The sequence below is a fragment of the Diadema antillarum genome, unplaced genomic scaffold (assembly GCF_040938485.1).
Source record: "Diadema antillarum isolate AM-2024a unplaced genomic scaffold, OU_Dant_1.0 scf00000018, whole genome shotgun sequence".
NCBI lineage: Eukaryota > Metazoa > Echinodermata > Echinoidea > Diadematoida > Diadematidae > Diadema > Diadema antillarum.
Genome location: NW_027270907.1, coordinates 2,190,418 through 2,212,881, shown reverse-complemented (window position 1 = coordinate 2,212,881; position 22,464 = coordinate 2,190,418). Strand labels below are relative to the sequence as shown.

Sequence of the window (22,464 nt, the reverse complement as noted above, 5' to 3'; positions counted from 1 at the left end):
AAGGGAGATGTCTGAGAAAGGGAAGGGTGTGAGAGGAGTTAACTATCCCCCATCTCGCGGGGCGAACTCCGAAATTTATTGTACATTATAAAACCGCATTTTAAGAGCCTTTCAGGAAAAAATATGCCGGACGCAAAATGTGCATTTCTTATTAAAGCAATGTCTTCTCTGGCCACATCTGACATCATTATTTCGTAAAACTCTCGTTTAAGACCAAAAGTTGCATTTTCTCTTTCTCCAGTCACACTGTTGTCAAATAGTGGGACTGTATGGTAAAGTAAGCATTATTTTGGAGCATCAATCTGCAAAAAAAAAAAAAGACAGAAAGAACGAGAAAAGTCTTCACATGTAGTTTCCTCTGTGAGGACACTCTTCGTCTCTTGAGGGACATTTTACAGTGAGTATATATATATTTTTTTTCAGGTTTGTAAAGGGGGGGGGGGGGGGGGAGTCCTGTCTTTACCTTCCCTTCTTGGTGTGGATAGTGAGGAACCAAATGAGCATTAAACATACAACTGGTTTTACCAAAATGTGTCCTACTATGATGTGCAAAGAGGATGAAAATTACAAGTACAAGAAAATCCCTTCGCAAACAAACAAACAAACAAACAAACAAACAAACAAAACAAGCAAGCAAGCGATCAAACAAACAAACAGTAAGCTGATTAGAGATCCGAAGGGTCAATCACTATGGTCTTGCTCGAGTACAATTGCAAGTTCTCCTTCCATGCATTGCTGCAAAAAGGGGTATGTAATTTTAGTGGTTATATGTACACTGTGATATTCTATCACATATGGAACTACATGATTGTATTACTAAGCATAAGGGTGAAGAAGACTTGACCATGAATACATGGATTATGTCCATTGGAACAAAGTGAGCATCCCTATTACCCTTAGGATGCTGATACCTGCCAAGTTTTGTTAAAATCCGTTATGCAATGTTTTATTGCATTTGCATTTGAAAAAGAGGCTGAAAAAGGGTAATAAATTTACCCGGGACACACGATGGACGCCGAACCTTTGACTCATGTGAGCTAAAGACAAAAAGAGTTAGATGAACAAATTTACTGTAACATTCCCTTAAATAAACTCCATTTGATGTATTCAGAAATTTTTAAAACGGCACACACTTATCTACAAAGAGATGTGTATACGTTGGTCGCGGCAAAATATCGGACATACGAAAAGGCATTTTGGGCCGCTGTTCTTCAAAAACCTCAAAACTACTCATAACTTCCCAAGAGTTTCGTCAAGAGATTCTCCTCGTCAAAGTGTGGGTGAGGGATGGGGGTACTAGTATCTTTATACCCCCCCCCCCATCCCCACACTAAAATCCACCTCTGATAGGTACGTGGACAAACAAAATAATATTCGATTTATAATTTTAAGTTTAACTAGGTCAGTTCAACGGGGAGCTTTATTGCACTTGCTTAGCAAATTGATCGCTATAAATTTTATTTGGCAGGGCAAAGGGTAAAAGAGGTTAGAGTTTAACTTCTGAAAATACTTTGCTATGCTCGCATCAAGGTTTAGCATAGATTGTAGAATATGAATGAAAATCAGGACAATTATGTTATGCATGCATTACACATTATCATTAAGTACAGTCACTTTTCTTCACATTAGACATTTATTTCAAACTAAGTTCCCCTTCAAAGAAAATGGCAATGGGAAAGGTGTGATAAGAGGGGGTAGGAGAGTGTAGGGATCTGTTATGCAATGATAACATTGTGCCATAATAATATCCTTCTATTTTTTGTGATCACGAGTCTACCCAGACAGTGATTCAACATCTATGAAATATTGAAGGCTTCGTTTTGACACAATTTGTACTCTTTTATAATACAAGAGATTTTAAAAGGTATAGCTATTAATGCTATGTTATGATTATCCATGTCTCATAAATCTGCAACACTGCAGGCACCTGACTTACAGGTTAGGGCGGTCCGTAGACCATTATTCAGTTAACTGTCCCCAATGCCTGGCAGCCCTGCCGTTCTCCATCTCATATGGACATTATGTTCGCATCATGGTTCCAACGCTTAAGTTTTGATTCATCAACGGTTGCTTTGCCATATTCCGAAAACTGTATCAACAAGGCACATTATGTCATATCAAGAAAGCAGAAACACTGTGTAATGTGTATGATGGTACTATTTCTTACCTTCAAATCTTCGTTCTCATATTGGAATCCTAACTCCGCAGCTATCACTCGTAACTGGTCAAGAGTAGGGATATTTACCAACGGACAAGAATAGAGTTCCACTCCTGTTGCACATAAAAAGGAAAGTAACTATTACGAATATATAGTATCAGTCTTTAATAAGGTTACCTCCACATATCAGTCTACTATATCACTAAGTCTTCTACCACGTGTAAACCTAGTAATTTTTATATCAACTAAAAAAATTACGATATACATATATATATATATATATATATATATATATATATATATATAATATATATATATATATATATATATATATAGTGACAATAACAACAATGACACAGACAGTATCAATGACACCACTTTAAAGGGATGGTACAGTATTGGTGGAGATGAAAATTGAGCTTTTAACTTTTTCGCGAGATACCAAGAAAACACTTATGAAATAGTACAGAGCATACCATCTTAAGAGGAATTCAAAGTTTATTTGATGAAAATCGGGTTTGGACTAGCTGAAGCATCTAAAAACAAAGTAAAACAAAACGATCGTATAATAAAATGTGGGTGCCACACTTTATTGGGATCACTCTGTTTTGGATATCTCAGCTATTTCAATATCAATTTTCATCAAATAAATGTTGAAATCCTCATGGAATGCATGCTCTTTAATATTTCAGAAGAGGTTTCTCACTACCTCAAAAATAATAATAATAATAATAATAAAAACCTGAAGTTAAGTCTCAACCGAAACTATACGACCTCTTTTAACTTAGCAAAAGTTTAGTTTGAGGGATTTCTCAACCATTCAGTATTGAATCCAAATGAAAAATATGAAAATGTAAGATTTAGCACTTTGAATAAGAATTAAAAGCATTAACATTGGCATGAAGAATTGTCTTGTAAAATACCAATTACGTACGATAGAATATGTTTTTAACTTACAATTAAATAAACTACGAAAACGGATGGAAACGTGTGTGTATGTGTGTGTGTGTGTGTGTGTGTGTGTGTGTGTGTTTCCCCCTGCATGGATACTAAAGCTGATTAGCAGTGTGATGCATTTCATTGCTGGTTTCCCAATTTACCAATATTGTATGTAAATTTATCATGTTTGTATAATATGATGAAATTGCTTTAAAAATGATATGTTGCTGCCTTTCTACATTGGATGTACATTGTACAAGTTGTTTGGGTTTTTTAAATGGTAAGTAAAAGTTCATTCACAATGATCAGCGCTGTAGGGTACTCGTATGGCACTGCTTAAGTTGACGTCGAAACGGACATCATTCATGCAGATTCAAGCTCGAGGCAAGCTGATGAATATTGCATTGGCTTTGGGAAGGTGATATCTTTTTACACCCAACTTGGCCTTCATGAACTCTGTCCATCCCTGCATCCGTCTCCAAAATGAACGTTCCTCAACAAAATTCAATCTGTAAACTCGAAGTTGGTCCTGGTATATCCTGCTCTGTATGTATGCCAGTTATGGCGACCCCATTCAAGACTGATACGACACGGTGAGTGTTCAGTATATAATTATGGGAAATGAGATTTTGTAGTCTTCTCATCCAGCGATATACAGGTACAGGTTGGTGAAGACAAGTAGTCCCTTATTTTGTACCCTAGGATCTCTCAATCACAAGGCTGCCATCTCTCTGCTCATGCTGGCAGTCTCTTGCATCGCATATTCTTTTAAATGTGGAAACGACATTTATATTGATTACAAAGATGTGCTAGGATCATATTATCTTTGACACCTCCGTCAGGATGGTTACTCAGGGCGGACAAAAGTGGGGCAATATAATATGTTAATTTTGCTTTTGAAGAGTTTTTGTACCTTTGATTTGGTTTAAATTACTACTAACCGATAGAAGTTACGGGGGTTGCTTTGTTTCGTTTTGTCTTTTTGGAGGGGGGGGGTGTTCCTGTGGAAGATGACGTCTCATGGGAATAATAACTTTTTCAGCTGGCTTGTGGAGATGACGTTTGATACGACGTCATACTGTTCATCATGGGAACCTCTATAGTCTAGATACTTTCTTAGCACATTATGTAAGTCTAGGTTGAATTCTCCATGGAATACCTTTTCTATAATAAAGCTCATGAGGCGTAGGTGAACACAATGTCTCGTTTCCTCGAGGGGATCCAGCCAAGTTAGTCATCGTAAGTTGTGACATGTTTACTGGATTATCCAGAGTAAATCCCCGTCACAAATCGGGCTGCTTGCATGCCTCTGTACCCACCATTTTTAGCAATTACTTTAATTTGATTTTCTTGGCGGTGCTAGTTTGGGTGCCATGCTATGACGTCTTACTCTATATAGGTGGGTCGAGTCTTTATTTGACCGTAAATCAACCATTGTGTCCTTTACGCTAGGGTGATAGGGGCCTCGATCTTTTCTAGAAGAGGCAGAATATTGTTCCTGTGATATTAATTACCGTGTGTGCATGAGGGTATTTCACGATATCGACTCACATGAACGTTAACGATCCCACTATATATATATATATATATATATATATATATATATATATACATTCACGCGGTGTTAGCCTGGTGAAGGTGTCCTTCCATACATTGCACAACTGTCCAATTGATAGAGAAGTGGTCCACCTCCCAGGTCCCATTATCGAGCTATGCCCACATGCTATAAGACTGAACAAGTAACCACGGGCGAATGGCGCCGATGCACCTCGTGCTCCGCTCCAGAGCCTCCAGGGCTACTAGCAATTGTCAGCAAACGATCAAAATACGAAGAAGAATCATCACACTAACAGTAACACACTGACTCTATACGACTCCAAAACCTACATGGTTGTATCAACCATCTACAATACGTGTAGAAGTATACCCCCTTGGTTCGAGTGAATAATAATAGCCCCTGTTGTTTACATTGCAGGCGACGGCCCGTTATATCATTGATTCATATATCTAAAGGCCTGGGGAAATCCATGCACAAAGAAATTAATAAAGAAGGTAATAACTACAAGTATTAGTTGTCACAAATGTACACACTAGTAGTTATGTACATATGTATGATGTACTGTATGCATGGCTGTTTTAATGTGTATGTACACAGGTTGACCAGATTAATGGAGAACATTCTATGTGGTATAGATATAGTACATACAGGCTGACCAGATAAGTGGAGAATTTTCTAGGTGGTATACAATGTAGCTATACAGTACATGCATGTAACAGGAAATACATTATAGCTCACTCAATCTAGAATGATTTCACCCATTCCAGAAAGTTCTGGGAAGTGCTAACATATTTGGCTGAGTGAGGCACTGTCCCTGTAGCCCAATGTGATTGGTAGTTATTCTTGGCAGTGATGTTTTGTACATAGTTAGGCAGTGAGTCATCCAGGTTTCCTGGAACTTAGACTGGCTAGTAGGTTGGAGAGAGTTATAGAATGTGCTAGAAGGGGTGAATAGATAGTATATAAGCTAGAGAAATTCTGCAGTAGGCAGAGTACCCAACACCTCTGCTCTGAGAGTTACGTCACTTCTGGCTCTGAAGCGACTTGTTATAGTCAGTCCTGTGTTACCTGCTGACCTGTTATGTTTGTGGAGATAAGGCCTGGGAGACATTTTGCCTGCAGATAATTAATTTGCCTACATTGAAGATAGACTCCATATTTTTATGTCAATGGACATTGCTACGGAAAAGCTGTGACGGGCTGGATTCCTAGCTGGACAATATTAAGTGAATCATCATTCAACGCATCAACTGGACGTGGTCGTCACAACATTTGGACTCTGCACGTTTCGCCGTGGACGTATATCGTGGATTTTACCCCGGATCTACACCGTGGACTATTGTAACCTGTGCCTCTGGATTTACGTCGCAGGAATCATTCATCGGTGCATCGCGGATCATTCATTTGGGCATCGAACATCATATCTGGACACTACCAGGGAACTGTAGCGACTTTGTGATAGTTTGGATGCATGTAAGTGATCCCATTACCGATTTGTAATTGTTTCTATTGATCATTATTGTACTGATGTGACGCCGATTACCAGTCTGTACCCACAATATTACTGTTAATAAACCGCCTGAACATCAGTTGATTGTTTCTTTTGTGCGATCATTCTCAGAGTGATTTTGGTCGTAACAAAATTGGGGGCTTGTCCGGGAATTGAATTTAAAGCCAAAATATAGAATTTGGAACGTTCCGGAATCCAGAATATTGGTACAGACAAAATATCAGTTGAGTTGATTGTTCAATTGTATATTGTGTGTAATACAGTGTGACAATGTCAATCAGTACAATGGATGTTCAGGCATTTGTTCAGAGGACAGATTTGTCCCTCAAAGATTTGCAAAGGTTACGCAAATGTGATTTGACTGCTATTGCACAGCATTTAAATGTAGATGTTCCACAAGGTGCAAGAAAGGCAGAGATTCTTGACTTAGTAGCTGGTCACATGGAGCTCAAAGAAGAAATTGATACTCCAGATCGAGCTCAAATTTCAGATCAAACACGGCTTGAGCTTGCTAAATTGGAAATGAAGGAGAGAGAAAGAGCAAGGGAAGTAGAACTGGAAAAAGAGAAGATGAGATTAGAAAGAGAGAGGGAGAAAGAACAAATGGAAATGAGGAAATTCGAAATGGAGCAGCAAATGAAGTTGCGTGAGATAGAATTGACTCATGCACAGACTGTTGGAAATCGTGAAAGGGCTCCCTCTGAATTTGATTTGGCCAAGAACATTCGATTGGTGCCAAAGTTTGAGGAAAACAGAGTTGATGCATATTTTGTGTCATTTGAGAAGGTGGCTGACAGTTTGAACTGGCCACAGGAATTTTGGCCCATGCTCCTTCAAAGTGTGTTTGTCGGCAAAGCAGCCGATGTGTACTCATCTCTCTCAAAAGAGCAATCACGTGACTATGCTACAGTCAAGAAAGCAGTGTTGAATGCTTATGAGTTGGTGCCAGAGGCGTACAGACACAAGTTCAGAAATTCGTACCGCAGACCAGGCCAGACACATGTTGAGTTTGCTCGTGAAAAAGAAATGATGTTTGATAGGTGGTACAGATCCCTGAAAGTGGATCAGGACTTTGATAACCTACGTGAGGTTGTTCTCTTGGAAGAATTCAAAAAGAGTGTTGCTTTCAGTGTGAGGTCACATTTGGATGATCACAAAGTGACAAGTTTGCATAAAGCAGCCTTGATGGCTGATGAGTATGAGCTGACCCACAGAAATGACAACAGACCACCTTTCAGAAATTTCTCTGGAAATAAGAGAGACAAAAATCAGTCGAGCAATCCAAAGAATGCTGGTTCTGAAAAAGGCACGAGTTCTGAAACTTCATCGGCACCAAAGCCTCAATCTGACAAAGGGTCCAGTACAAGTGCAAATGTCATCAAATGTTTTCACTGTAACAAGACAGGGCATGTAAAGTCACAGTGTTGGAAGTTGCAAAACAAAACAAAGAAGGACATGGGATTTGTTATGTCAAAAAGTGTCCTACCAGAAAACAGTGTCCCGTTCAGTGAAACACAGGCCATTGAAAGTCAATCTCCCAAATTCAAAGATAGGATGAAGCAGGTGGATGAGAGCTATCGTAGCTTTTTGTTTGATGGTGAGGTGACCCCATGTACCTCTGGTGAGGCAGGTAAGCCAGTGGTCATCCTGCGGGATACGGGGGCCTCTCAGTCGTTGATGGTGGATGGTGGTATGACTTTTCCACCAGATAGTGCAGTGAATGCAAAAGTCTTGATTCAGACTGTTGATGGCAGTTATATGTCAGTGCCACTGTATAGAGTGGATTTGAAGTGTGACCTAGTTTCTGGTCCTGTCACTGTTGGAGTTGTTCCTGAGTTGCCCATGGCAGGCATTGACTTTTTGTTGGGGAATGACTTGGCTGGAGACAAGGTGGTTGCGTCTCCAGTTGTTTCGGATAAACCAGTGGTGGTTGCTGAAACTGAGCAGTTGCAGGAGGAGTTTCCTGGGATATTCCCAGATTGTGTTGTGACTAGGTCTCAGGCTCGTAGAGCTGTTCAAGATGATGCGGATTCTGTTGATGTGGAGGAGAATTCCGGTGTTTGGTTGGCAGAAACCTTTTTCAAGGATTTGAATGATGGGGTTGCTGTATTAGGCTCCGAGGCTAACAGCGATGGGCTGTTTAGCAAGTCTTCCTTGGTTGAAGCACAGCAGGCAGACTCTGAGTTGAAAGGCTTGTCTCAGACGGCGTGTTCTGAGGCTGAGGCTGAAAAGGTCCCTGAGTGCTATTATGTCAAAGATGGCATTTTGATGAGGAAGTGGAGACCTCCCCATAGGCCAGCTGATGAGGATTGGACGGTGGTCCGTCAAGTTGTTGTCCCTCCCTGTTACCGCGGTGAGATCTTGAGGATAGCTCACGAGTTACCTGTTGGCGGCCATTTAGGCGTCAGAAAGACAAAGGATCGGATCATGAGGCATTTTATTGGCCAGGGTTGAATGTGGATGTGGCTGAGTTTTGCAAGACTTGTCACACATGTCAAGTGGCTGGTAAACCACAGCATTCGGTGAAGCCGGCGCCATTGATTCCGATACCTGCGTTTGAAGAACCATTCAGTCGGGTTCTAGTTGACTGTGTTGGACCTTTGCCTAGGACTAGGTCGGGTCATAAGTACCTCTTGACAATCATGGATATGTCTACACGGTTTCCAGAGGCTATCCCATTGCGAAATATCACTGCTAAGACTGTGGTAGATGCTCTAGTGCAGTTTTTCACTAGGTATGGGTTGCCCAAGGAAGTGCAGTCTGACCAAGGGTCAAATTTCATGTCAGGCATATTTCAAGAGGTGATGTATCGTTTGGGTGTGAAGCAGCTGAAGTCGTCAGCTTATCATCCCCAATCCCAAGGTGCGTTGGAGCGCTACCACCAGACCCTAAAGACAATGATTAGGGCGTTCTGTGAGGAGTATCCCGAGGATTGGGATAAGGGCATCCCTTTCCTGCTGTTTGCAACGAGGGACTCCCCAAACGAGTCGACGGGTTTCAGCCCATTTGAGTTGGTGTACGGTCATGAAGTCAGGGGCCCACTGAAGCTCATCAAAGAGAGATTCATGACGGAGGATGATGAGGTCCACCTACTTGACTACGTGTCAAAGTTTCGTGAAAGGCTTTCAAAGGCTTGTGAGGTAGCTAGGGAACACTTGAAAGTGTCACAAGACTCTATGAAGAGAAAGGCAGACAAAAATGCCAAAGCCCGAACTTTCAACCCAGGTGACAAAGTTCTTGTACTGCTGCCCATACAAGGTGAACCACTGAAAGCCAAGTTCAGTGGCCCGTACTATGTCAAAAAGAAATTCAATGATGTGAACTATGTGATCAGTACGCCAGACAGAGGCAATGATCAAAGGACGTGTCATGTCAACATGCTGAAAGAGTGCTATGACAGAAAGTCAGTTGGTGTGACATAGGTAGTGGATAGCACGGTAGAAGTTAAGGGTGAAAGGTTTTCACCTCAAATCACACATGAATAGTGTTCAGTTTATCCATTACTGATGTATGCAATTTGAGTTTGACACGATTGTATAAGCTTCGAGAATCCAAGCAATGTCATTGTAAATGGTATCTGTGAAAAGAGAACATGGAATTAATGCAGCTATCCAAAAGGCATGTGATAGTATGTGATTATTATAGCTTAACCTGGATTTTACCTCACATTCATTATAAATAATAATGAGAAATTGTGAAGGTAAAAGAAACCCTTGCTACGGCAAGGCTTTCTTTTTCCCATGGGGGATGGTGTCACAAATGTACACACTAGTAGTTATGTACATATGTATGATGTACTGTATGCATGGCTGTTTTAATGTGTATGTACACAGGTTGACCAGATTAATGGAGAACATTCTATGTGGTATAGATATAGTACATACAGGCTGACCAGATAAGTGGAGAATTTTCTAGGTGGTATACAATGTAGCTATACAGTACATGCATGTAACAGGAAATACATTATAGCTCACTCAATCTAGAATGATTTCACCCATTCCAGAAAGTTCTGGGAAGTGCTAACATATTTGGCTGAGTGAGGCACTGTCCCTGTAGCCCAATGTGATTGGTAGTTATTCTTGGCAGTGATGTTTTGTACATAGTTAGGCAGTGAGTCATCCAGGTTTCCTGGAACTTAGACTGGCTAGTAGGTTGGAGAGAGTTATAGAATGTGCTAGAAGGGGTGAATAGATAGTATATAAGCTAGAGAAATTCTGCAGTAGGCAGAGTACCCAACACCTCTGCTCTGAGAGTTACGTCACTTCTGGCTCTGAAGCGACTTGTTATAGTCAGTCCTGTGTTACCTGCTGACCTGTTATGTTTGTGGAGATAAGGCCTGGGAGACATTTTGCCTGCAGATAATTAATTTGCCTACATTGAAGATAGACTCCATATTTTTATGTCAATGGACATTGCTACGGAAAAGCTGTGACGGGCTGGATTCCTAGCTGGACAATATTAAGTGAATCATCATTCAACGCATCAACTGGACGTGGTCGTCACAACATTTGGACTCTGCACGTTTCGCCGTGGACGTATATCGTGGATTTTACCCCGGATCTACACCGTGGACTATTGTAACCTGTGCCTCTGGATTTACGTCGCAGGAATCATTCATCGGTGCATCGCGGATCATTCATTTGGGCATCGAACATCATATCTGGACACTACCAGGGAACTGTAGCGACTTTGTGATAGTTTGGATGCATGTAAGTGATCCCATTACCGATTTGTAATTGTTTCTATTGATCATTATTGTACTGATGTGACGCCGATTACCAGTCTGTACCCACAATATTACTGTTAATAAACCGCCTGAACATCAGTTGATTGTTTCTTTTGTGCGATCATTCTCAGAGTGATTTTGGTCGTAACATAGTGGACTAAAACTATGAAATCCAAATTTCATTATGGCATCGACAAGCGCAGCTAACTTGTCCCTGCTATCTCACGTACCTTTTTCGCAGCTCGCCGGACTCATCGATGTGGCACCACCTTCCATCGCGTGTTTTGTCCACTCCGACTGGTCACCTGAAATACATTGTCTACACGTGCACCTCCATCCAAAGCTGCCCTCGGAGTGTTTGTATTTGACCAGCGTATCATGGAATAGACCGGTTCGTAGTTCTCGCGATGGTTCAATTGACCCCGAATTTTAGCCACAGAAACATATCAGTTGAAGAGCCACTATCTCCGACTAACGTAATCCTAATGCCCCAACGTGCTTTTCGAGCTTCTTCGGAGATGTTCATTCACTGCATGTGGAGAAATCGTTCAGGCGCGGTCTGATAGGCAAAGAACGTAGAAGACGCTCTTCTGGGTCCGGACTGGTCTTTCCAATGTCCATCACAACTAAGTTTTGCTACGATGACCTGTATCTGCTCATGCGCAAAAAACAACAAAAACAAAACGAAAAAAAAAACTTTGATATCATACGTCAACAACGTTGTACTATATAATAGCAGGGACTATAGTAATGCTGGATTTTTACTCGCACCATATATTTTTAACGCAAAAACAAGTATGCACTGCAAATGAGCACCTAAGTTCAACTCCTTAGCACTACATCCTGACTTATGGATCCTGCTGAGTATCTTCGTAGAAGCAGAAGTAGAAGTAGTAACATACAGACACTCTGCGCCAAATATAAATACGGTTGTATTTGTGTGGATCGCGAGTTGTATACCTCCCTGAGCTGAACGAGCAACACATGTATGTCTTGTCTAGTGTGTGTTTGGTGTGTTTTTATTTTGTACGAGTGTGATCTTTATTATTATGGCGCAGATCGAGGCGTTTATACCATGGCGTATGAAGTCAATCACCCCAATTGAGTTAGGCACCTCCTCATTCTCATTGGCGCATAATTATATGCGGGTCCAAAAATCCCGTACTGCAAGATTATGAGATGCTTATTATGACGTGTACAAATTGGCACTAGAAAAGTCGATTTAATATAATCAAAGAAAAGACAACTTTATTCAATCACAATATGATGTTAGTCATCGGGAAGTAAAAAAAAAAAGAGTCAACACGGTAGTATAAGTTATACATGTACTGTATATTATAGGTACGCATTCACGGTTATAATAGTGGTATGTGTGAAGGTCGTGTACAGTGGTATGTGTGAAGGGCGACATGTATACATATCGTCCGTCTTTATTTAGTCTGAGTGCTAAACGTCAGTTTAGTATAGAGCTAAACCCATTTAGTCTAAAGGGGTAGGTCCCATACAATGGGAACTCGATCAATATAATGAGATACAACCGGACACAACGTATATAGCAGACATAACAAACTACCCTCTCCATCAGTTCCAAAACAGTTTTGTTTTGTATCACTCCTCAAGAAAACCATACACTGCAAAAAGTCCGGTGTTAAATAGTGAACACCGAGCTAAGTGTTAAATTTTCGGTGCTCATTTATGGTGTTAAATTAACACCTCCGGGTGTCATTTCCAAATATAAAACTGTTTTTGAGGAGTTTCTTAGTGACTGCACTTCTTGTTGATTTTTAATTTAAACAAGACGATCAAGAATTTTACATTTAAATACTAGATTTTTGAAAAAATGTGAAAATAAATTACCACCACAGTAACACCAGCGGTGTGGTCTCTTATTGAAGCTGGACGGGTGTTAAACCATTGATATCAACACCAACAAATATCAAACCAACACCATGTGGTGTCATTTTTGAATTAACACCAGTACAGTGTCAAAATAACACCAGGTACAGTGTCAAATTAACACCACGAAGTGCCAGTCAGGTGAACACTTTTCAACACCATCACAGTGCATTTTCTACACCTGTGGGTGTGGTCCTCTATTGAAGTTTGATCGGTGTTAGATTTAATACCCATGGTGCTAAATCTAACACCGATGTTTTTACAGTGTACAGTGTACAACAATCCAGTTATACAAACAATCCAAAATTCAGAATAGTACACGACCTTCACACATACCTCTATTACAATCAGCTATTCAACTGTTGCAAATTAAACATCATTTATATAATTAGAACATTGCTTGTGTGTATGATCAGGTATTAGTGTCATTCCATACAGTTATATTGTTACATGTATTTGATTACTGCGTGTGAGTATGTGTGTGTGTATATATGTGTACTGTGTTAAATGTATAGTTGTTATGATTATCTCAGGGTCTCAGCTTTTATATAAGGCCTCGGCCTTTCTGCTGATTCCTTACACTTGCATAATTCCTCCCTCTTTTGTACAAGAAGTGTCATGATCTTTGTATTGTCTTATTTCGTATGATATATCTGTGTATGTTTAATGCCAAGTGTTAAATAAAAGAACTTGAACGTGAACTTGAAGTATACATGAAGAATATATACCTTTCGTTCACACATGACTTCATACCAAATTACAGAGACGTAAATTCTTATCCTACTCACCCCATCGCAAAAATGACTTTTAGTCAAGTCGTAAGCCATGCAGAATTACTAACTACGGTCACAAAGGTTAGTACGAACGTACAACATTTTCAGGGAATTCCACAAAATTCCACTTCTTCACATTCTGTCGACTTGCTATCCCTCCTGCTTTCCCAAAGAGGTAAGTAAACTTCTCTTCCGTTATGCTGTGATAGAAAAGAGAAATTCTGTTGGATTTTCTTTGAATCTGTGTGATGCATGCATGACGTGTGAACATAATGTCAGTTATATTTTGCTTGTTCATTCATTATGAAATTAGAGTTCATCATGAAAAAGTCAATCCCGTCCAGAAATATACGCAGAAGGATAAATTTGAGCTGTATGTTGTAAAAGTGTTTGAAGCTGTATACTCTGCTGGTAAAGCCGATTTTATCACTTTTCCGCTTAATTCTGACAAATAAATTTGAAATGGTACTATGTTCAAATATAGTTCTTTATACACCAATATGTTAGATTAGTATCCTGACATGTCCATTAAACTTATTCATATTTTCATCAATCTTTGCGCAATTTCTATTTACATGTCCTCGTTTCTTTACCATTATGTATCACTCATCCTTAGGGATCGCAAAAAGTAACAAAAAGTACCACCATAAGGACCCGTACAGAGTGGCTGGTATACGCAATGAAACATGAATCAATTGTCTTCTTATCTGTTTGGTAGATCTAATTTGTAGTGGCGGATCCAGGGGGGGGGGGGCACAAGGGGCGCACCCCCTTTATTTATCGTTAAAAACAAAAGAAATAAAAAGAAAAAAATGAAACGAAACCCGAAAGTGGCACCAGAAATATTAGTTATACCCCCCCCCCCCTTTACGGAATTTCTGGATCCGCCCCTGAATTTGGCACATTGAATAGTTTTAGATAATTAGATTTAAAACACTTTAAATAGTTTTGAGTGCCAGTTTCGAACATGCCGGGGAGGGGGGGGGGGGGGGGGGTAGTGAATAAGACAGTTGCGACTCCATCTCTTGAACCTGTGACTGTATTATATGAATGCATGGAATTGGTGTTCACATTTTGATATCATGGCAAAAGACCGCACTCTCTCCCCGACCGACACACACCCCTGAAGAAAACATGCTCATTGTCAGTGGTCTTGTCTAATCTGCAGTGTCAATTCTTCAGACATTTCCATCAAACCGGAGTTTTTATTACAATCTTTTGATATAAAATATATTCAAAGGACCTATTACCTCTACACGAAAGATCATGATGTCATGTACTCCCGGCATGTACTGCGCCTGTTCAAAGGGGAAAGGGTAAGCATCGACTTATGAACAAGGAAATGCCCATATTTCCCCCTTTATGAGCGTATCAAAAATTAATATAATATATTCGTGCAAAGAATCAAACGAATCTTGCCCGAGTTAACTAACTTTGCTCACCATTCATGTACTGTGTTCTGTAATTCTTACCCTTTGCATAAGTATATTAAATCTGTTTCGTTGCTTAAAGTTAAGTATGCACATTATTCGTAGTACCTGGACTTTCCACATGATGCCATGATAATTAAGGAGAGCTATATACTGCTGTACTTTATACTCTAGCTCACATTTTGTGCAGCTTGCACGATATTGTTCTATGTTCGTTTTCTACCCCTCCCGGCATTCTTGTACAAATTTTCCCGCTTTATTTCAAGAGAGTTAACATAACTCAATCACATTAGTTGTGTATCTTCTGTACATAACATACTAGTAAGTCATTCTTCGATTCATTCATGGTCATAATTATCAAAAGCCTACGGCTCACTGATAGATACAGCAAACAAGTGAAGAGTTTGTTTGCAAAAACCGATAAGTCCATAATTGCCAAATGTAGATATTTGCGATTAAAGGTCAAGAAAAATAAAGAGAATAATAAGAAAATTTTTGCTTCTTTTGACCATAACTTCAAAAATATACCTTTATATGTAGTGACCAATGTATTATTCAAAAGGTATTATTTTGTACTTTATGACAGAGACTGTACTTCAAAATCTTCAAAAATGGACTTATCGGTTTTTGCGAACAAACTCTTCAAGTATAGAATTAACAATTCCATACGCTTACATTGCACAATGTCGATAAGTTGGTCAGGCGACCGTCGTTCCTTTAACGGACAAGTTCACCTTCATAGACATGTGGGTTGAGTGAATGCAGCAATATTAGTAGAACACATCAGTGAGAGTTTGAGGAAAATCGAACAATCAATTTTTGGAGTTTATGTCAGTCACGGGTGGATGAGAAGACTACTACACAGCCTGTGATGTCACATGTGTACAACGATTATAATACAAGTATAAAGAAATTTCAACATATCTTTTACTTTTCTCGCATAACAAAAGAACACTCGACTTCTCTCTTTCAGAAGGCAAGGGGGAAAATGTAACCCTTAACATACGTCAGTAACGAGTCGAAGAAAATGTGCACTTTATTCAAAAAGTAAAGTTTTGTGAAATTTTCCTCTTATTTTCCTAACATCATTCTACGCAGTCATGTGACATCTTGCACTGTAATAATACTCTTGAACAATGTGCGAAAATGGTAAAAATTAGATTACAAATTACAACCAACCTACCGAAATACTTGCTTTCTCTCGTAAAGTACTTACGTGCACTCAAATGAAATTACCTGAGCGATGATTTCCCAATGTGTACTACCACTGCACCTATGCATTTTTTTTTTTCTTCATTTACTGCTTCTCTGTAACCACTGGTGAAGACTTTTTAGTTTCTTGGATAACAAAATGATAAACCAAATGAATATTTGAGTCCTTGTGACATCCAACATCATCGTTGTTCTGGATCGTTGTCCCTGAATTTGTCTTTGGAATTTCCGTCTGACCCACTCCACTAAACAATAAATGCTAAATCAAGAGGGATAAATTCTGGGCTCTAAAAGTTCGTTGACCCCTGCTTGTGACCTTTGACCTTGTGGTGATCATCCACTCCCCAAGGGACATCTACCATCCAAGTTAAGTCACAAATGGAGTTATGGATCAAAAGTTATGACCCATAAAAGAAACGCGCCATAAAAACCTAACATTGGGCTCTAAAAGTTTGTTGACCCATGTTTGCGACCATTGACCTTGTGGTGATCATCCACTCCCCAAGGGACATCTACCATCCAAGTTTAGTCACAAACGGACCTATGGATCAAAAGTTATGACCCATAATAGAAACGTGCCATTAAAAACTTAACATTGGGCCCTAAAGTTTGTTGACCCATGCTTGTAACCATTGACCTTGTGGTGACCATCCACTCCCCAAGGGACATCTACCATTCAAGTCTGGTCACAAATGGAGTTATGGATCAAAAGTTATGACCCATAATAGAAATGCACCATAAAAACTTAACATTGGGCCCTTAAGTTCATTGACCCCTGCCTGTAAGCTTTGACCTTGAGGTGACCTTGATATATGGTAAAATGTGAAACTTTGTATGACCCCTCTTCCCTCCTAGTTTGATTGCAATTGAAGCCTAGAGTAAAGAGTTATTGAAGTTTTTGTAGCGTTATGGACAGACGACGCACGGACGGACGCCGCAGGCGATTCCTTAGTCTCCCCTCGGGCTCGACAAAAAGGAAAAAACTGGAAGGAAGATAAACAGTTTCATAGACTCCAAGAAAGGGAAAAGACTGCATATTGACGTCACAGGGTGACTAGGAAAACGACTGCAATGTTCTGTTTTCTTTTACTCTCTATCCTATTCTATTCTATTCTTTATTATATGTGATAGTAGCCATCTAGGCTACAATTGTAAAACAGATATGTTTGTTTTGTACATTTTAACCATGTTTATCAATAGATAATGACATCACAGATCAATATTGTGGTATCATGAGGTAATTGACCTCTACGAAAGGTCAACAGATATCAAAGGTAAAATCCTGTCTGTGCTCTTTGGAATATGACAACAATTTCATTGTAAAACAGATATGCTTGTTTTGTACATCTTAATCATGTTTTTTTTTTTTTTTTTTTTTTTTTTTTGAGGGCTTAACCACTCTACTAAAGGCAAAAGTCCAATTTAGATGCACATGACATTTGCATAATTCATACAAAGAGATGAAGAGTACATGTACATGTACAAAGACCATGTAGCACTAACGAAATGCACGGTACTGCCTAAAAATGCTGTAAATGACTGCATTGGGGCTGTGCTGTTGGGAATTAGAATGCATCTCACTCAAACATTTTATTTGAACATGCTTTTTACCCGTTTGTGCCGATGAAATTATATTGAGTGGACTGGTCATCTTTTGAATACTGCTCTCCCTGATCACCTGTATTCGCTTGAAATTGAATGATCGTATTGTTAATTAAGTGCAAATCTGATGAAATTGGGTGGAAAAAACGAGATTGTGCATTACAAATGATGTATCTATATCATCATTTACCTAGACGTTGATATATATATATACATATATATATATATATACATTGTATATATAGCATATCCTTATGATCAATTCCATGCTGTCACTGCTGGATGAGAACACTACTACAGTTTGTCATATGCATAGAATGACATAAGAAAAATATAAAGTGAATTCCACCAAATTTGATTTCTTGAAGACAAAAGAGTACACACTCCCTCGACTTCTATTATTTCCCTGCCTTCTGAGAGTGGCAAGTGAAGTGCTTTTTATTATGGGAGGAAAGTGAACATTTGTCAATTTTTTTTTGCTTTCTTTATATCATTCTATGCAGATGACATAACTAGCTGCAGTAGTCTTCTTATCCAACAATGGCCACACTGAATCTTCAAAAATGCACTACTTTTGAAAGGATTGTCCAATTTTCCTCAAAAGCTTTCACTGATGTGTTCTATTAATATTGCTGTATCCTCTCAATCCACATGTATATTAAGGCAAACTTGCCTTTTAGTATGGGCTTTCATTACATGTGGAACACAAAGGCATTGAACTATCCATACATCCTTTAAATCAAGGGAATGTACTGCACTGCTGTTCAGTACACGGTACATCTCCCAACTCATTAATATCCTTCTTACCATACAAGCTCCGGAACATAACAAATTGCTGGGGGTGTCTTGGTTAGAACTGTTTAATGTTGGCCATATGTCAGTAAGCCATGTCCTTGATCTACACCTTTCACTGCTATTACTTCATTAGTATCATTGTGTATGATAAATTACACATGATGCAGAAAATACATGTGCATATAGTGTATGTTCAGCTGTATATATTATACAACAAACATACACAGTGTGCATCTGGATTTCCTTCAATACCAGTGGACATTCCATGCTCAAGTCAATGACACTTTAATGTCATATACCTCTGACTTTGACCTTTCATCCCGACATTCACATGTATATTATCAATCCTTTTATATTTGTCTTCCTTATCAAATGATTACTGTAACACCTGATATTCCTGAAGTTGAGGCTGAGAAGTGACATTTTAGCCATATGCAGAAACTATGGACTTTGATGGATTTTAAGCATAAATTTATTAGTGCATTTGAAGCTAAGATAGTACAATGTACACCTGTGCCACCAACATGCAGCAACACAATCTACAGAGTTAATCGCAACAACCAGATACAGGCAGTCATATGGATGAATTGATTGACAGGGGACACAGATAGCTTTGCATTCACAAGGAATGTGTTTAATAGAAATCAGGACTGTCAAAGTGTCATTTTCTGGCAAAAGCTGTGGCTAGTGCCCTGTACAACGGAAAATAAATAAGCAGATATTGGTACATGTATCCAGGATCTGGCCATTCACAGCCTAGCAATGGAGTAAAGAAAACACAAGATTAACATTTCACTAGCTTAATGTCAAGGACATTATTTTTTTTCAACATGCTGGTGGATTGAACAAAGACTAGGACTGCTGGATCTCTGTACTAACAGTGATTTATTTCATCCTAAATGCTAAATCCTAGATCTCCATAGGAACACGAAGGTTTATTACACTTGAAGCGCTAAATCCATAATTCATCTGTATATGAAACAGTTTGAAGCGAACATTTGCAAGAGAAGATGCCATCATCATCAGTAGCAAATCTGTACAGTGACCTACACCAGAGAAGCACTTGGCACGTCTTCTTCAGCAGAAAAGAAACTTACCACATATACTCTACACGCTCTCACTGGCATTATATTGAGTGAAGGCACATTGACAGGCGCCCAGCAGAATATATCCTTCATGATCACATGAAGAAAAATACAGTGTAGTTTCATTCATACTTTGTGAGGAATACCATATCATCAAAGGTTGTTCCCTTCTTCCAAACATCACCAGTACTCAGTATTTTGTAGATTCTGTGTAGTGTGATGTAGTTTATTCTGAAGAACAAATGCCATTCAAACCTGCTACCAGATGAGAAATATGATTCAGAATCTTGCAAGTTTGTAGCAAATAAATATTGAATTGTGACGCCAAACATTCATCGAAGTAGGCCCATTAGCACATTGTTGTTGTTGTTGTTGTTGTTGTGGCTGAAGTTGCTCAAAACTTTGCATCGATAATTGGCATGGGGGTTGCATTTCATGTCCCAACTTGTAAAATAAGCTGTACACTAACACGACACAAAGTAGTAAGAGAACATTGTGTAATTCTGTACAACACAATTTGTGATAGGCATGGACAAGTGGCAAACAGTGAAGCACAAGTATCAAATGTTAGAAGCTACTGCTCAATTCCACGTTGTAGCAGGTCCGGCAGCGGTTCCAGCCCTCCTTGCCAAACACAGCTCATGGTTTAAAAAAAAAAAATAATATGCTCCTTTCAATGCAATTTGGTTCCCAGCTTCCACTAGCCTGGACAAAAGAGGAAAAACCTGTAACAATTCTGACCATGATGTTATCCATACATCACAAACCAGAGCACTGTCTGTCACAATTTTGCATGCACGTGCACATGTCGTGCATGAAGAGATGTATTGGGCTTTCCTCCAAAAGTTGCACATGATGAGGACAGCACTGTCATCAAGACACAGGAAGGGAGATGGGAGGAGAGGATGATTCCACCAGCATCCATAGTGATGACGACAGGACCAAGGTCAATCTGGAAGAAATTACGATGATGAACATGTTCCATTAGGCTGCTTCCTTTCTCTTTATAGACTTATAAGGGGAATGACACCCATATACAGTGTAGACATGTAGATTGTATGAATACTGCAATACATAGGAGCTCAGATAGTAAAGAGCAAACATGTGTGTAATGCTTGTCACTAGGGTTAGCCACTTTATACATACTGCAAACATGTGCCTGTTGGCTCATGTGGTCTGAAAACAGGGAAGTGGCTATGGTTATTTGTCCCCTAAGGATGAATGCAACCTAATGAACATTCTACATAGGAACCTACTGATATACCAAGGCTGCACACTAAGCTATTCTTTTTGCTTGTCTAACCTATCTGTCGGACCAGTAAGTACCCAGTTTTTTCTATTTTTTAAAGGACAAGTTCACCTTCATAGACATGTGGGTTGAGTGAATGCAGCAATATTAGTAGAACACATCAGTGAGAGTTTAAGCAAAATCGGACAATCCGTTCAAAAGTTACGAATTTTTGAAGTTTCTGCTCAGTCACGGCTGGATGAAAAGACTACTATAGCTTGTGATGTCACATGAGTACAACGATATAAAGAAAGAATAAAGAAAATTCAACATATTTCCATTTTTCTCGCACAACAAAAGAACACTCGACTTCTCTCTTTCAGAAGGCAGGGGGAATAATATTACCCTTTAATAACATACGTCAGTAGCAAGTTGAAGAAATGTCCGCTTTATTCAAAAAGTAAAGTTTTGTGAAATTTTCTTTTTATTTTCCTTATATAGTTGTGTGCATGTACATCATACACTGTAGTAGTCTTCTCTTCCAGCAGTGACTGCGCAGATACTTAAAGTATTCCTAACTTTTGAACGGATTGTCCAATTTTCCTCAAACTTTCACTGATGTGTTCTACCTGCATTCTCTCAATCCTTATCTATATGAAGGTGGACTTGTCCTTTAACTTGTCAAATCCAAAAAAAGTTATTGGTTCGACAGTGATTTTTTTACTGGTCAGGGACCATTGGACCAGTGCCAGTGTGTAGCGTTGGATATACATCCACCTGTTAAACTTTCATCAGTTAGTTTCATCTACAACAGAGTAATCACCTCTGTTCCACAGATATATCGATACAAAATAATTGTATAAACACAAAAATATCACGAGCCTTTGGATTCAGAATTTTGAACATGATCCTGAAAGCCTATCACAATGGGATAGAAAATCAAATGATGTTGATGAAGCTTGCCTCTTTCTTCACATATAATATTAGTATCTGACACAAACTAACAAATAAATAACTCACCAGAGCCTGAATCTGCGCACACCTATTTATAGCTGAACCTCGATCTCCTTTCCTGTGCTCGGTCTCGATATGCTATCTGCATACACACACAAACACACAAAAACAAAGTTGAGCAGACATTAATCTTGTTTAAGACTGTGTATTATCCATCTTACAATTACTACATCAGCAAAACTTTGGGAAGGCATTCAAAAGTACCTCCACACTGTCCATCATAGAAACTAATGGACTAATTATCCACCAGGCCAAAATTGTTACCCCCTGGATGAGCAGCTTGTGAGTTTCAAAAAGGGTCTAGGGCAATCACCCCCTGGGCAATTACCCCAGACCCTAACCTGAATGAGAGCAGAAGAAACTAATCCTTCTGATCCCAAGGATTTGTCCACTTTTCTCTCACAAAAGAGAAATAGAATGGACAAATTACCAGGGACCAACAGAGAGAAGAGGAGAAGCTGAAACTAATCCTATTTTTTTCTTTTTTGCGAATGTTAAACAATTTACGTGTTGACCGACCAATCCTGAAATAATTCCA

At 39.3% G+C, this 22,464-nt stretch overlaps 2 protein-coding genes across 2 annotated transcripts in view; both read right to left on the bottom strand.

Moving 5' to 3' along the window:
- Positions 1-11,167, bottom strand: part of LOC139728025 (amidase-like) — a 41,149-nt gene extending 29,982 nt beyond the window's left edge. Inside the window, exons 1-2 of the mRNA XM_071638994.1 lie at positions 11,122-11,167; positions 2,168-2,271 (exon numbers count right to left, since the gene is read on the bottom strand). Coding sequence (XP_071495095.1) covers positions 2,168-2,271; positions 11,122-11,167 — 150 coding nt within the window. The remainder of the gene's footprint in view (positions 1-2,167; positions 2,272-11,121) is intronic.
- An 8,060-nt stretch (positions 11,168-19,227) lies between these two features.
- The window catches only part of LOC139728014 (RNA-binding protein 5-like), a 29,192-nt gene continuing 25,955 nt past the window's right edge, over positions 19,228-22,464 (bottom strand). The window contains exons 19-20 of the mRNA XM_071638983.1: positions 21,933-22,008; positions 19,228-20,636 (exon numbers count right to left, since the gene is read on the bottom strand). Coding sequence (XP_071495084.1) covers positions 21,955-22,008 — 54 coding nt within the window. The 3' untranslated portion in view covers positions 19,228-20,636; positions 21,933-21,954. The remainder of the gene's footprint in view (positions 20,637-21,932; positions 22,009-22,464) is intronic.